We start from the raw sequence: 15,808 nt of genomic DNA, 5'->3' as shown, positions 1-15,808 counted from the left end.
GCTGTTTTTCTCCGTAACATACGTTACCGTTTATGCATATCTCGCGATGTTGATGTTGATAAAACAGATACAAACGGAACCAGTGCAGCAACGATTCGTGTGGCTGAACACCACCGAAGCGTACTCGATGATACCGGGCGGACCGGACCTTCATGTGAAACAGGGCTCCAGCTTGCGCCTGGAGTGTCAGCTGATGGCAGCCGCGGAATCGCCCAGCTACATATTCTGGTATCGCGAAGGCCGTATGATAAACTACGACAACGAGCCCGGCGTTAGGGTCGAGCCGACGAGGAACGGCTCGGTACTCGTCGTTGAGAAGGTGAAGCTCTCGCACGGCGCAAACTACACTTGCTCGCCGAGCAACGCCAGGCAGGCATACATCATGATACACGTCATCGAAGGTGAGCGATTAGCCAGCCGCTCATTTACGGTACAGCTTGTTCATTAACTCCCCTCTGATTTCGGGTCCTCGAACAACTTCATTCCGTGCTCGTCCCGCTTATCGGACGGCTCAGTGCGAATAATAGTAACGTAACCGTGTAACTCCTCGAATATTACTCGAAGCTTTCGTTATTGATATTTATTATTTACTATTATTTATATGACAAAAAGTTAGTGTCAATTTGAGACTCATATTCTCACATATAAGTAAAAATATATAAGCTTGTTGTGCACGTGTATGCCCCGTTGCGTCATCACGTAGAGAACTTTCCATCGTCTTTACGGACCACCGATCTCACACCACCGCCGACCCATCGATCCGAACTCTGAAAAAAATCTCCCTCGTCGATCATCGACAGTACCGAGCACTAACTCCCATCTTCCACGAACCATTAAGGAGACGTTTATTTATGCCTCGCATATATGCGTGAAATCTAGATTCAGGCAAGAACAGACGTTATGTCAGAGTGTAGGGCGAGCTTTATGGGCCGTAAAATCCGTGAACCGTCCTCAATCTCGGAGGATGACTGTACATAAGGCAGATCGCCCATCTTTTCATTTTTTTAGTCAGCAAAGAGGGTAAACCAGCCTACTCAGGATTTGAAATATTCAAATCCCCGCTCGGAATCGACGGGTGGCTACTTGCACTCCTTCATAATATCGGAAGATAAATGTATGCACACATTTTTCACGTGAAAATCCAATACACACGACGTCATGGACACGTTGCCGGTGTAATAATCACGCGAAATTCCGGCAAGTCGATATCTCGCATGCAAAGCCTTGCAATATCGCGGGAGAAAATTCACGGGACGCTCAAGAATTGCTTTCCACTCTCGTTCGAACTTATCGGAGAATTTTGCCTATTTTCACAGAGGAAGAAAAACCAGCGGCCATGCACGGAGGTGATCGGCGAAATTCCAAGGCAGCATCGTCGAGTAACGATCTGTTGGCCTTCGCAGTTCTCATGTTTGTCCCGGACGTAAGACGCTGCTTCCTGTATCTCATCCGCCACGTCACGTGACTAACGTAAACCGTTATTGTCGCGAAGCTGAAGGTATTAGCGGAAACACTCAAACGCCTCAAATTTGTTTTCGATCGTTCGAAACGTCCCTGCAAATTGCAAAATTGCACTTAAGTATCGAAAAATATTGTCCTCGATTCGACCTATTTTACTATTCCCCCTCCCCCCCCCCTTCTCTCACTCTCTCTCTCTCTCTCTTTCTCATTGTCTATTTCTCTTTCTTTTTTTCTGCGTAAAGCTGTTTGAGCCTGGCGATGAAATCCAAACGTCACGAAAGAAGATATGACAGGTACCGCGCGGGATCAAAGAAAAATCTATTTGCGAATAAACTTAAAGCGAGAAATTCAACTGCAGACAGTTTTCCGCGAGTCCGTATCCCCCGGGTGGTGAAATCCAAGGAGGACCGCGAAGTTTCACGTAACCATGTAACTTTCGTTTAAAGAAATGTCTTATCCAAGTGACACTACTTGATAGAAACTCCGCTTGAACTCGTAACGAGTGAATAATATCCGTGGAATGAGATTTGGTCGTCTCTCGACGAGGATGAATTTGTTCGCCAACTTCGGGGACCAAGTTGGCAGTCTTGTGTCGTTGGTCATCATAAACTCTCTTTGAAACAGAAGTTTTTCCGCGGAGACTCGTCGTCCTAGTTCACATCAAAGTGTCTTCAGTAAATAAATTAATTAATTAACCTCTCGAGGTGCGAAGTTTATTTACTTTCTAATGAAAAATTATATTATTATTAAGTATTTTATGCGATATTTATTACTTGTGGATGTGTTTTAAAGTGTCTTTCCCAAATATCTCGCTAGAAAGATAATATCGTTTAAGAAACTAATTTTCATGAACATATGATGAGAATAATATGATAATTTGTCGCAAAATAATAATGCATACATCGTTATACGGACAACTCTTTAATTTCTGCGGAATTTGGAACATCCTCGGAGACCATCACGCTCCGAAGTATATTACATTCTCAAAACGTATCATAGACAAATTCAGCGCTGAGATCTCGTCTCGGGGTAGACAAGTCTTCATCGTGAGAATCAGGTATTATTTGCTTCTTATAAGTTTGTGACAAGTTTCTAACAAGTAGTTTAATGTAAATGGGACATCGAGTTCTGTAAATAAAAGTTGCACGTAGTTTCACGTTCTCCTCTGGGTATTACCAACACTGGCAATAATAAACTCAATCTAGAATCGTTGTAAACATTACACGAGAATAAAACGAGAAGCATCGTCTGATCTGTAAAATTTAAGCGTTTCGAACGAGAATGATTTGCAATAATTCGTCGAAGAACGTGCGTGAGCGAAAATCCCAGAAATGTCACGATCGAAATTACGTCCGCAAATCAGCCGGCATCCCTCATTCGGATCGTCGGAGATTAAGAAAATGGAATTTTATTATCAGCAAAATTCCTAAACTGCCAAAACCGGTTGTATATTTCAATGCTTGTACCTATCGCGCGTTAAAAACTGTCGTAAACTCAAGTTATTTTGTCCCTTACGAAAAGAGTCGTTACATTATGATTACATCACAATCGAAATCTTCATCTTTCAATTAAAAATCGAAGTAACGGTCTAAAGGATAAGATAACTCGAGCTTATAGTAATAATAGTGCATCTATACAATATAATATCTCAATGGACGAAGATTGCGAATGGTTATTATTATTTTTACCGACATTCGTATAAAAATAATGCCTCAACGAAATCACGAAGCATGCAGATTTGAATCGGTGTAGCGTTTCTCAAAAAAAATTTGTCATATTAAAAAATACTCGAATACTCACAGCTCAATATTTATTCTAATTAATAAATATCTTAAGGAAACGTTGTTGCGAACAACAGGAGACTAAGTGAATTTCTAAAGTAAATTTTTGAATACACCGATTTCGTCAAAACTTTACAATAAATTAATAAAATCTCAGATTAAAACTCTTTACAACTTGTAAAGGGAATAACATTTTATTAAAAACCTGTCAGACGAATTATTATTCAAGTTAGCAGCTAATCATGTGCACACACAAAGAGAGTTAAATATACGCGTAATTATTATTATAATTCAACTTTAATAGCCGTAAGTGTATTTCTATATCGACGTGCCGATAAGTATAGAATGTTGAAAAAAAGACTAAGGTCAAACTTGAAAGAGATGTAGCGCACTCGCCGACATCGTCCGTGGATTCATGAAAACATCACCCCGATCTTTTTTCAACATTCCACGTACGTGTGTGTACTTTGAAGAATTATTTTCAGCAACTTCGTTGGCTTTATATGTATTGAATTAGAATGTATGTACATTAAATTAAGATGTATAGCCTAATATCAAATGTCGCACATAGATACATAAGAACCTGTAGTGTTAGTACTTTTAATACTTACGATCTGTTCATGCGAATAGCAAACGGAATATTACATATAAATATGTCTTGGAAACGTACGTAATAAAAGTGGATACGAGTCATTATTATTACACGTAATACTTAATTCCTCGGGTCTTTTGCGAAAAATTATCACCAAAATTTTCCTTTTTAGAATTATATTAATCATACAATTTTGCAAAGGTCAATGAAAATCGATCGCTGAAGATAACAGCAGGAAGTACGGAAGGAGAATTTATCGTGAGGCTGCGTTAACGAAGACAAGTGAGTGAAAATATCTCAATTGATAAGAATATTAACTATAGGATCGATCGTTTGGGAAATACGTGCTTTTCGTTGGCATAGCTTTTTTTCCCCCTCCATTGTTTAAAAATAATTAATGTACACAGGCAAAGACAGCAACGGAGTAATTCGAATATATAGATAGCGTGTTGAAAGAACGGCAATCGTTCAATCAATCCGGCGTTCAAACAAAGTAATCCAACTTAAAACGCTTCGGAAAGTTTCGTGTAATTTATCGGGAAATTCCGGCGAGCGCCTACAAGTAAAAGCCGGCTGTAGACTGATGATTGAAAGGAAAACTCCGAGCTTTCCTCCTATTTGTCAAGTCGCGAAGCTCACCGTTTGAACAAAATGTCTCAAGCAGAGACAAAACATGGGCGTCGATGAACAAAACTACGCGTCGTACTCGCGCGTACTAGAAGCGAAATCGGTAAGTTGCACGAAGAACCAGAGAGAATAATCGCCAATTAATGAGGAATTATTTCGAATCCGTTAATATTAAAATACATTACAGTCCACACAGCGTATGTGGTGTGTTTCGGTCGAATTTCATATTCAGGACGGCCGGTAACAAACTTTAATTACACGCCAACTTATAATTGTCATAACACGCAATTGCATCGTTAAAGACTCGTTTGTTACAAATTCAGCGGTGTTCGATTCCGTGCCGGAGTTTCCGGTTAATTTCGCAAATTAAGGTTACATCACGCGTCGATGAAGCGTTAGCCGTAATTACGGTCACACGACAATTACAATTACATATTTCCGGCAGGGCGGGGTTCGTTAACGCGAGAGGCGCTAAATATGTCAAACTGTCAAGGCTGTTTTAATATCGCGAAATATCAACGCCGTATCTCAGAGTGCGCGTTTGACGAGCCCGCTGGCCATTGCATGTCACGGCAATTGCAAACCGGGGGGGGTAAACGTCTCACCCTCTCCGCGAGCGGAATGTAATAACCCTCCTCGTGTCGAGTATAGCGTTTACGTAGCGCCGTACAATGAAGACGCTCGCATGATTAAACGCACTCAATTGCGCGGCGCGGAGCGTTTAATAATTATCGATCGAAGTCAGCGAGACGCGCGATTCGGAATGTGCAACGCCGACAAGATCGGAACGCGTGCTTCGTCATCCCCGACGGCGAGATCGCGCGTGGCAGATTTCGTTTATTATTCCACGATAAACGGGCGTGTGTGTGCGTCGCCGCGGGAACGAGCGAGAACGGTAAAATCGCTCTCGCTCATTGCTCCTCGCGTAATTACTCGGGCGAGGGGCGAACGTAATTCTCAACGGTTCGGCAAAGAGCTATTGTTGCGGAAAGTACTAATCATCGACTTAGTCAACCGATAAGTCTCGGTCGCCCTGTGCTCGAGTCGCGTCGAGAGCTCTCGGAAAATTGAATTCTCGTTTAAACGCTTTGTCCCCGGGCGAGTGACTCAGGCACGGTGTTTGTCTTTCAGACCTCGTTGATAGCGATTCATCTTTCGTCCGTTCTACACGATTCTGTTTTCTTATTTAAACTAACGACTTTAATCGCCGCGACAGCGTCCGATTCACGACGGGTAAAAATCGCGTCCCTCTATCGATCTCTTGTCTTTCTTTCTTTCTCCCTGTCTCTTTCCCTCTCTTTATCACGGCCTACACACAAGAGTGCAAATGCGAGTCGATGTGGAAAAGATATATACCGTTGCTGCAACGTACAATAAAAGTTTATTGAGATTCGATTGCGCTCTGTGACCGCGTCGGTATGCGGATTACTCTCCCGGAAAATTTCCTACATTATTTCACTGGTGAAACTTTTCGCGTACTCACAGAATAATTAGTGCTACGTGAATAATGATCATTTTATCGCGCAATATAATCTCTCTCTCTCTCTCTCTCTCTCTCTTTCTCTCTTGTCTGATAAAAGTGACATTACCACCCTCAAGTAATGCTTTAAATACTGAAGAAGAATCGAAACTCGAGGGAATTAAAGGGAGAAGATGCCCTGATTTCGTCGGGACGTTATCCGTATTTACGGGAGAGCTGCTCCGTCCTNCCCCCGCCATATTGTGGCGGGTTAATGGACAAAGACACTTTTCATACCTCGTGCCCCAATTGTGAAACACACGAGGGAGGCATCTCTATCCTTTTCAATTACCCGACAATAATCCCAGCTGATCCTCCCGGCCATCCTCTCCGTTATTCGGAAGCATGGTAATCGGGCCGGTACCTTTCCACCCATCTTGTTAACGTTTAATCCTGAATAATCCCCAATCTTAAACTCGCGATAAATACACGCAATAATGTTTCCTTTTTATTATTATTGTTGAAGGCGCGTGAAATAAATCGCGCCGCGGTCTCTCGCCGGCGCAGCGTGCGGAAAAATTACGACCGCCGATGAGACTAATGAAGTACATTTCCTTTATAGTATTAAAAAAAAATCTGTATTTTCGCGGAATATCAAATACAAGCGTGCGGAGTTTGCCGGGTAAGAGGGGTGAGAAGGAGGAACGCATGAAAACACGCGTGGTGCGATCAAAAAGGGACGGAAAGCCCTGCAAATGAGACGAGAGATAGACCAGTCGGTTGGTTTGTCGACCGGTGAAAAAGCGGATATAAATAAAAATCGGCTTGACATGCCGGACGGAAAACCGAAAATACTATCGCCGGGCTATTAGCGCGATACATGAGCGTACAGGTTTAATTGAAACAGGCACGCGGCTTTAGTACAATGGCGGCCTCACGCTTGACTTAATTGAAAAGCTGCGCCGCCACGGGGGCGACGGTGGGAGAAGTAGTCTCGTGCAATCGGGGACGAGAGACAGAGAGAGAGAGAGAGAGAGAGGGGAAGTAATGAACGAACGCGAGCAGAATGTTCGAGTCCTCGCGCTCGATATGAATACACTTATGGTGGAAACCGGCTCGCGTGTGTGCCCATAAAACAACCTATCGCCCGCGAGTTTAATCCGCCAGCTATACTCCGCTCGTTCTAATACGCTCGTGCGCGCGAGCACATTCATAACGCGGGATCCAACGCACACCCGTGAGCAAAAAAGGGGAAGTTCGGTTTACTACGGGCTCTCGCCGCCGGATCTTTTATCCTTATCGAGGATTATTCGCCGGATAAATAGTGCTCGGGGGGAACCAAATGAGAGGAAATAAGTTAGACGAGCACACGTGCCGCGGAGATGCTAAAATTGATCGCCGCTCTCGCTCACTCCCACGTCCGCTCGTTCAAATTAAAAAAAAAAGAAACAAATTAAGAAAATTGGAAATGTACGTGGACTTCAATTAAATGAAACCAACTCCTTGATTGGCGAAAATGCGTTTTGATATTGATTTCTGGCAGTTCACCATTTCTAAAACTAGGTATGCAAAGGTTTTCGGGGTCGCCCTGTTCAATGCTGGACTTCGAAATTCAAAATTTAAAAGGGGCGAGTGTAATGTGGCAGTTTCATCATAATTAAAAAAATAACGTTTATGGGCACAATATTGGATCCGCCATTTTTAAATTAGCAGTTTTGATTGTTAATTCGCAACTAACAACTCAATAATATATTAGAAGGGAATACAAGGAATTTACGGATGTCCAGTTTTATTTTGATGAAATAAAATTAGGATTTTAGTCGTAATTACGATTTTCGTCATATTGGGCCCACCATTTTGAATTTGAAAAATCTGCACTTCATATTCGCAAACAGTGACCTCAAAAACTCCTAGACGCAAAATTTTAATGACATTGCTTAACTTTTAAGAATCCATTTTTTGCCAGCTTAAGCCCTTTATGATTCAGCTTGTCAATCAAGGAGTTAAACCGCGTTGATTCGAGTAGCTCAATATTTCAGAACACAATGAGTCATGATTTATTGAAAGAAAGGTAAGAAAAGATACGATTCAGAAAAGAGATTTTCCAGAGGCGGAAGAGCTACTCACGAGATAACGCAAATTAGTCTGAAAGACGTAACTGTTAGAGCGACACGGAACGCGAAAGGCGACGTCGTCGTCGTCGGCGACGGAAGTGGATGTCTGCGGGCGTAGAAGAGTGGTAATGGGCAGACGCGGTGGCGGCGGCGGTAAGAGAGGAGAGAACGGATGGTGCAGGAAGAGGAAGCTTGTTAACGCTCGAACCGAAAACCGCAGCCGGCGTAGCCCCGATATTAACGAGCATTTCAGCTAATTATCGCAAAATTAGTGAGTAAAATGCGGCCGCGTCGAGGGCGGCCCCGAAACGCTTCAATCGATAGTCACCAATCTCGGAAATGGATTTCATCCCCGTTGTTCGAGATGTTATATCCCGCGATGGATATCGACACTTGTACAGTCGCGTTCTCTTTTTCTTCCTCTCTCGCGCTCTCTGTCTTTCTCCTATCCTCTCTCTCTCTCTCTCTCTGTTCTTCCTTCCTCTTTCTCTTCGTCTCTCCTCCCTCCCTCGTTCCAGCCTTTTTATTCTTTTCTATCTGCCCGAAGCCGACGAGCAAGCTACCTCTCGCCTCTCTGAATGTTCGCCGCTCGGCTGATTATTGGTTTTGTATTACGTCGATAATATCTAACTCGCTACTCACCCTCGCCGCTCTCACCAGTCGCTTTATTCCTCGGTCTGGGATACCACGATTTGTTCTTATACTTTCACCCCGGAGCACTAACGAAGATTTCTTTCCGCACGCGTCCCGCGTATGACGCACGGCCGAGGCGTCGATCGCGCGCACACACAGGTGAATAAGTGTCGGTGCCAACAAGTTTCAGCAGACCATTTCCCGGTGTCGAGGCCGAAGTTGAGACCGGCGTGCAGGTAGTACGCCTGCCGGGGGAAATCATCAAAGGGGTAATCTAGTTCGCGCGCGGAAATGCATGGAAAATCCGGGTAGAGCGGGAGGGAAAGGACAAATTACCTTATCCTCGGACACGCCAGCGTTATTTCCGTCCATTTGCCGGCGTGTCAGCTCCTTATCCTTAAATCTCGAATATCCAGCCGGGATTTTTCGCCGGGCAGCGGCGGGCTTTTACCGTGATCAAAATGTGTGAAAGACTTATCTTAGAGATTTACGGCTGTGCCGATCTCACGGCGACGTAACGAGCATAAAACACGACCGTGCTCATTAGTTTTGATGCGCTGCCCGGTACCTGCCACGTCGCCCGTCCTCCGTCCTCTCCCCAGCGTCGTTCGCCGTTTCTCTTCGTTCTGCTCTGTCTCCATCAGCGGCGACACGCCGAAGTGGTTTATTTCCCGTGGGCCGTCCAGGGCGAATGGAAGCCGGCGGAAAGGGCGCGCAACACATCGCCGCTGTCTCCGCAATACGTTTACACGTGTCTGTATGTGTGTGTGTGTGTAGGCGCAAAATGACGAAGTAAGTGCGATTCGAGAAATAGATTTCGTCTCACATTCGGCGGAGCGTCTGAGGGAACGATCAATTATGCGATTATCGATTCAGGTGGAGTTATTCCTCCGTCGATGTATATATCCGGAGAAACATCTTCTTGCACACACACACACACACACATACATGCATATATATACACATAGATACACATATAGATTACATGAATACGCATGATAGAGCAATAAAGGAGAAAAGGTGATTCTTTACATTAGAGGGGAAGGTACGGAACGGTTTGAAACGCTCTCTCCTTCGGCTGTAAATTTCATATCGAGTTGGCGCTCAATAAAGCCGAGCGGAAAAAATAGAGACGACGATTTTATTAATTTTCATGACGAGTCACGCACGCGAGATATTGCGCTGCCGGCAGCTCTGTTCGTGCCTCCCCTCAGAAAATGTCGAATATACAATCAACACCATCAACAATCGCGATATTTATGGGAATATTAAAATTGTTGTATTCCCCGGGATGAAATCGATTCGGACGATGTTATCGTAAACGATTTGGTTAATTATTATCGTCGGAAAAGCCGGGTGTCCTGTGTAGCGATAGCGCGCGCGCGGCACGACGATGTGCCCTGCGAAATTCCCGTCAGGTCACGTTTTCTGTGAAATACAGAATTTCACGCTCGCTTGGAAAAGCGGATGGAAATAAAACGCGCAATCGATGAGGAAAGGAACCAATGACCCCATAACGCGCCGCTCATAGTCAGCCGTACCTGAAAAATACCGTGTCGCTAATATTAAAACTTCGCGTCACTGTGCAGAGAGAAACTCGCGAGTGCACTCAAAAAGTTTGTGAAACTTGACAAATTAAACCGGAACATTTTCTAATTGTACAGATTCAGTCGTGTATTATGCAAATGTAATTATGCAAATGTAATCGTTAAATGTGTGTGTGTGTAAGTGACGACTATAAAAAATACCTCGGTTATCGTGATAAGAAAAATCTAATAACTGAACTCCGTAATAATAATTTTAATACCACATTTTACCGCACAGTTAACAAGCTACGCTCCTGATAAGCATAGAGTGAAAAGTAAAGATTTCTCGATAATTTGCGCCGGTTATAAGTAAAAAGCGTATCGCACCGATCGTAAGAGAGAAGCATATTGCATACGAGATCGTTGGGAACGCGAAGTTGTGGATCGATGAGTTAACGTAAGCGAGGCGAGCGGAAAGCCTTAATACAAATGCACCCTGGTAAGTGGACCATCGATTAGTATTTAATGCGGATCTATCCGCCGAATGATGCACCTACGTAACATGTGTCTATATTCCGATAGCCTATCAATCGACTCGTGCTGCGTAATGACTCGCCGACGGATTGCAAAGGAAATAATCCCGCTTCGTCCTTTCCATCTGCAAAAATTAGGAACGTAGATGGAACGCGGACGAAAAGCCCCTGGAGGGCTAATCGCGGGAACAAATATTAGATATATCTTTCTCGACTTCCTTTCTAATATATAACACTTTAACGAAGCATAATGTTTCTTTTAAATCTGATTCTCAGTTTCGCACGATTTTCTGCTTCTGACGGTTATCAGTTCTCACATTTCACGCTTGGCATATCCATGAGATGACAGTTCGAATCTTTGGAGAGAAAGATAGAGATGATATCCGGCGAAGATATTTCAGAATCAAAACGAAATCCTCGAAAAAGATGGGTCTTCTACGGACTCACTCTTCTGTGATCTCTCTCTCTCTCTCTCTCTCTATCCTTCCCTTTGTCAGGCTCTTTCTCTCCGCAATGGAGATCGCTCTATTCGGGCTGTAAACGCGGCAAAGGAGCATCGTTTGTTGTTACGAGCATAGAAAGCCACCATCGATGGATGCTGCGGCGAAGCGTGGGTTCACGCGCCAAGACGCCTGACCGTGCATCAGTCGCTTAATCGTCCATCAGCTCGACCGTCCGCTCGTGAATCGGTCTGCGGCGATCTGCAAGCGCTGTGTACTCCGACTTCCTAAAACCCTCCGTTGAGAGTCGCTCGATGAACTCAAACGTTGTCGGACGGTATCCCGGCTGTGTACGGAAAGGAAGCGCAACGAGTACGCGCGTATTCGCGGTATCCGACCTCGGCGCAAAAAGGGGGAAGGTGTGGACGCGGGAGGGATGGAGAGAATCATGAATATCGATTTCCAATATAATACGCAGGATATATCCGGGCGCGTTAATTCCAAATATCTTCGATGCTCTGCCTTCCCCTTCCCCAGGAAGATTGGAAATTCCGTCGCGCCCGTGTCCTTAAGAGCGACGAGGGAAAGGGGGACTAGGAGAGAGGAGGAAGACGCGTGTATCGCAATGCGCCGCGGCGTTACAGCGAGCCCCCATTCCGGGCAAATCTGTATAATTCCGGAGGATCGGGGTGATAGGATATCGCGGGCGGTATGTAGACCGGTGAATGGCTTTCGGATTACCATCGACCGGCTCGGTTCTTCCTCGCCGTATCTCGATCTCCGCGGGGAGTTCTTCCGCCAGGAAGTGACACCGCGACTTCTGCTCGCGCTGAGTCAAAGCGCAAGTTCGTTACACTAGCCTCGTTCATTTCGAGCGCATTCTCTGGACGAAAGTGGGTGTCATTCCGTGTAAAAACGGATTATGCTTCCTCGCTTGTACGCTCGCTTAAGACGATATCGTTTTTAAGTACGGGGTTTTACACCGTAATCTGCAAAAGGTCGAGCCACTTTGACTCGCCAAGTCGGTCAGAGCGTACGCATGAAAACGTCACATGATGACTCCGCAAAAAGCCGGCGCTCAAAGGACGAGATAGTTGGGGCGAGTTTTTTTGCGTCTTAAATTCCTGCGGATTTCTCCGCGCTGTAAATTTTATCCTTGGCGTATATGGGAATTTCTCGGCGGAAATATCTGACCGTGAGAGTGAAATTAGACTACCGGTAATGGGCTAGAATGAAAAAGGAGTGAGAAATGAGATACCAGCGCTACGGTATACGGGACGTTAAATGGATAAAAAAATAAATAACCCGACGTGCGTGGTCGTGCTGGTTGAACGTTACGTACATGTAAAGTATGTATACTTCACTCGCGATCAGTTTGCTAAATTTTTCACGCGCGACTGCTCGTACCGCCGCTCGAGTCGTAATTATCGCCAAGCTCGTTACGTATCTTATTGTTTCCCTGAAAAATGAATATCCCCGCGAAACGAGCGGTTCTCCTTCCTCGAGAAAAAATACCGAACAAACGTAGAAAACCGCAGAATTACCTTTTTCTCTCCTCCACCTCCTTCGTCGGGGCCGCGTTGGGCGTAAAAGTTTGATCAGAAAGTTTCATCGGGGAGAATTTAGTCTTCGCGCTTTTACAGCTAACGTCCCTTTATTGATTTTGCGGACACTGTTAATTCTTCGGTGTTACCCTTTCTCGCGTGAAGCCGGTTCCTTGGCGTCTCACGACCGTAGCTTTCAGTCACCCTTGTATCGCAATCGCGCCTAATTGCATCGCGCGCATCCAGTTTATTCGACGAGGGAGATGTTTCTCTTGGAATCCCCGTAACAACTCGGGGCAGACGAAGTAATTAGTTAAAGATGGTAATTCGATGGAGAATATTCAGTTCGCTGAATTGTTTGGACAATTATCGGCTGATTGTAAATGAATTGCGTCTCGAGCCGAGATGTACAACTGACTTGGTGCGCGCGCGACGGTGCAAAGCGGAGTTGAAATATCAGTCGCATTAACCTAATTTGCCGATAGCGCTAAGCAAACGGTAATCAGCGATGTCAGTATACGTTGTGAATTTTCATGATATCGATGAATCGCCGGATTAAGTTACTCCATAAATATGAGATGCGCCGTGTTGTGCACATGCGTTGCGCAAAATGCGATATTCTAAAATTGCTGTTAATCAAATAAAATCTCTCAACGCGATGATTGCGAGCCAGCCAATTTTGTTAATTCGTATAAACGTAAGTAAGCCGGTAAAATTCAAGCTCTCTTCGCACACTTTTCTAACTTTCGACGATAAATATTTTATTTCAACTATTCTCTCTCCGATAAATATTGTCATGACTAGAATCGATAAATATTTTCATGACAGTAAATTCTTAACTAAATTTCTGTTTATAAAATCCGCTTGAAATCAAACGAATAGTACATCTTCCTCGTGTAATTTTCCATGTGCAACCTGGAAGATGTAAATTCCAAAATCTACCTCGGTATCTGGACATTTTTCGTTATCGGAAGGTCAACTTGAAATTAATTGAAATGAATCGAAGAGCTTGCAGACGCCAGTGATCAAGTTCGAGCGCATACGAGGCACATCTGAATGTACGATAAATCTATAAAACGAATATAAAAGATGAACATTAAAGATTATATTATTCAGAAATCAACGAAGCATACCGTGTATATTACTAACATACTATTGATAACACTATCCCTCGCTTGAGTGATACTTAAACAAACCGATAGCTCGCATCGAAATGCAAATAATCTCGAGCGAAGCTCGTCGCGCGCTCTCATAGTCACATAGTTGAAATTAATTTCCCACGAGACTCCGTCCTGATAACGGATTAGCTCGCCGGCTCCGATAAGATGACACCGATCGGATACATACTCGCGCCGCCATAATTTTCGTTAATGATGACTACGTTAACGGATTACGCCTGTACAGTGGGATTCAGCCAGCTATGACCAATGTAACAGCCTGCGAATGTATGTGTTCACGTGCGATCAATTCTACGTGGCGTGGCACATTTCTGGCGCACACCGCACGCGAAACGTACCACCGCAATAAACGCACGGTCGACTTGCGCACGGCAGGAATGGGACAAAAACCCCTGTAGAATTCGCACGGAACATTTCCCCGCGCATTCTTTGTCATGTTTTTTGCTCCCCTTGCTGCAACGATCTTTCACGCTTATTGTTATGTATTCTTGGCGATAATTGTGGCGGATACGCGCGCATTGTGGGTCACCCGTTGCCTGCAAACGTTATCCGCGCGGTGTCAGTGAAAAATAAGAAACGCGTCTTCCTTGAGAAAGAACTGAATTTCTGATTCCGAAAATCACATTTGAAATATAAGAAGCAAACATTCCGTTTCTTTTTTCAATCAGAACGGCTTCAAAAAGCTCGTTTATTTGTCACGTTAATTCAACCAATTTTCTTCCATTTAGTTTCTCAAATATAACATGCGAAATAAATGCATTGAAGCGATAAATTGGAACGTTCATTGGATTCGCGATCACGCTATACATTTCCCAGGGATTCGTGCAGTTAATTGTTTAACATTTGTTATACATATATCAAGGAAAGCAAAGACAGCCTCGTTTCTTACTTTTCTCTCCTCCTGTTTTTCTTCCGCTTATTTTTCGAAGAAGAAACTTCCGTTTTGGCAAACTTTCGCGCTTGTACATTCGCGTTCCAGAAATTTCGAGAGCGGCGTGTCTCAAATCAATTCACGATTTCCGGACGCTAACTTTTAGCGGCGCAAGAAGTGGTATCCGCAGGATAAAGCTGAAGGATAAGGCGGTTGAAGGAAGTAAAGAGGTCGAGCGCAGAACGCGGGATTGCGTCGGAGTAGTGCGATACACAGCGTGGCCTGAAAATCGGAGTTAAGATATGCAAAAGGGAAGTTTTGAAGATGTGCATACGGAAGCAGTCGATAAATAATCTGATGAAGAAGGTAAATCTGCGAGCCATCTAGCACTCGCTGAGAGTCCAAGCGATGGAAAAACTTTCAACTTTCCGAACGCAACGATGGTTTTTCGTATTCCGCGGTATAAGAAGAAATTTACACGCGCGATAGGCAGAAATGTGGTAGAAACATTGTTACCGCAAGTTGTGGATGTGTGAGAGTTTGGATCGCTTCAAAATTCCATCATGACGTACACATGTACTTTTATGTTGTTCAAAGTTACAGATTTGCATTCCTTAATTACACAGGGGACGCAAAATGTGTAAAGAGTTCCTTATGCGTGTGAAGATGGCTTTGTGTGTTAAACGGATTTAAAATAACTTACGAGAATGAAAGCTTATATATTTAAAAAAAAAATAAGAAAAATTGGAAAACTATCCTTGAGGGAATTTACAAGTTTCTGCGCAGAAATGAGCTGTCCCACTCTCTCTCTCTCTCTCTCTCTTCCAAGACGCAAACGTGTAATAATTTTCTCTTACAAGCATTTTAGAAAGAACGGTGGCGTTTAATCTTCTTTCAAAGTTCTGCGGACGACCCCGAGAACTACGTAGCTAATTGCTGTGGAGCATTGTGCTAAAGAATTTTCTTCAAGGAGACCGGTGATTATGGAAGAGGGGATTATACCGGATCGATTTGTTTCCTGATAAAAAAGATTTTTCTGAAAATTCCAC

The 15,808-nt window shown here is 44.0% G+C and overlaps 1 protein-coding gene across 3 annotated transcripts in view; it reads left to right on the top strand.

The window, feature by feature from the left end:
• The window catches only part of LOC106740942 (titin-like), a 104,831-nt gene extending 100,915 nt beyond the window's left edge, over nt 1-3,916 (top strand). For all 3 annotated transcript variants that reach the window (XM_014612431.1, XM_014612432.1, XM_014612430.1), the window contains 3 exons: nt 68-401; nt 1,317-1,498; nt 1,704-3,916. In XM_014612431.1, coding sequence (XP_014467917.1) covers nt 68-401; nt 1,317-1,465 — 483 coding nt within the window. In that variant the 3' untranslated portion in view covers nt 1,466-1,498; nt 1,704-3,916. The remainder of the gene's footprint in view (nt 1-67; nt 402-1,316; nt 1,499-1,703) is intronic.
• The last annotated feature ends 11,892 nt before the right edge of the window (nt 3,917-15,808 follow it).

This window comes from Dinoponera quadriceps, unplaced genomic scaffold (assembly GCF_001313825.1).
Source record: "Dinoponera quadriceps isolate SergipeBrazil2010 unplaced genomic scaffold, ASM131382v1 scaffold397, whole genome shotgun sequence".
NCBI lineage: Eukaryota > Metazoa > Arthropoda > Insecta > Hymenoptera > Formicidae > Dinoponera > Dinoponera quadriceps.
This window is presented reverse-complemented; position numbering and strand designations above follow the sequence as displayed.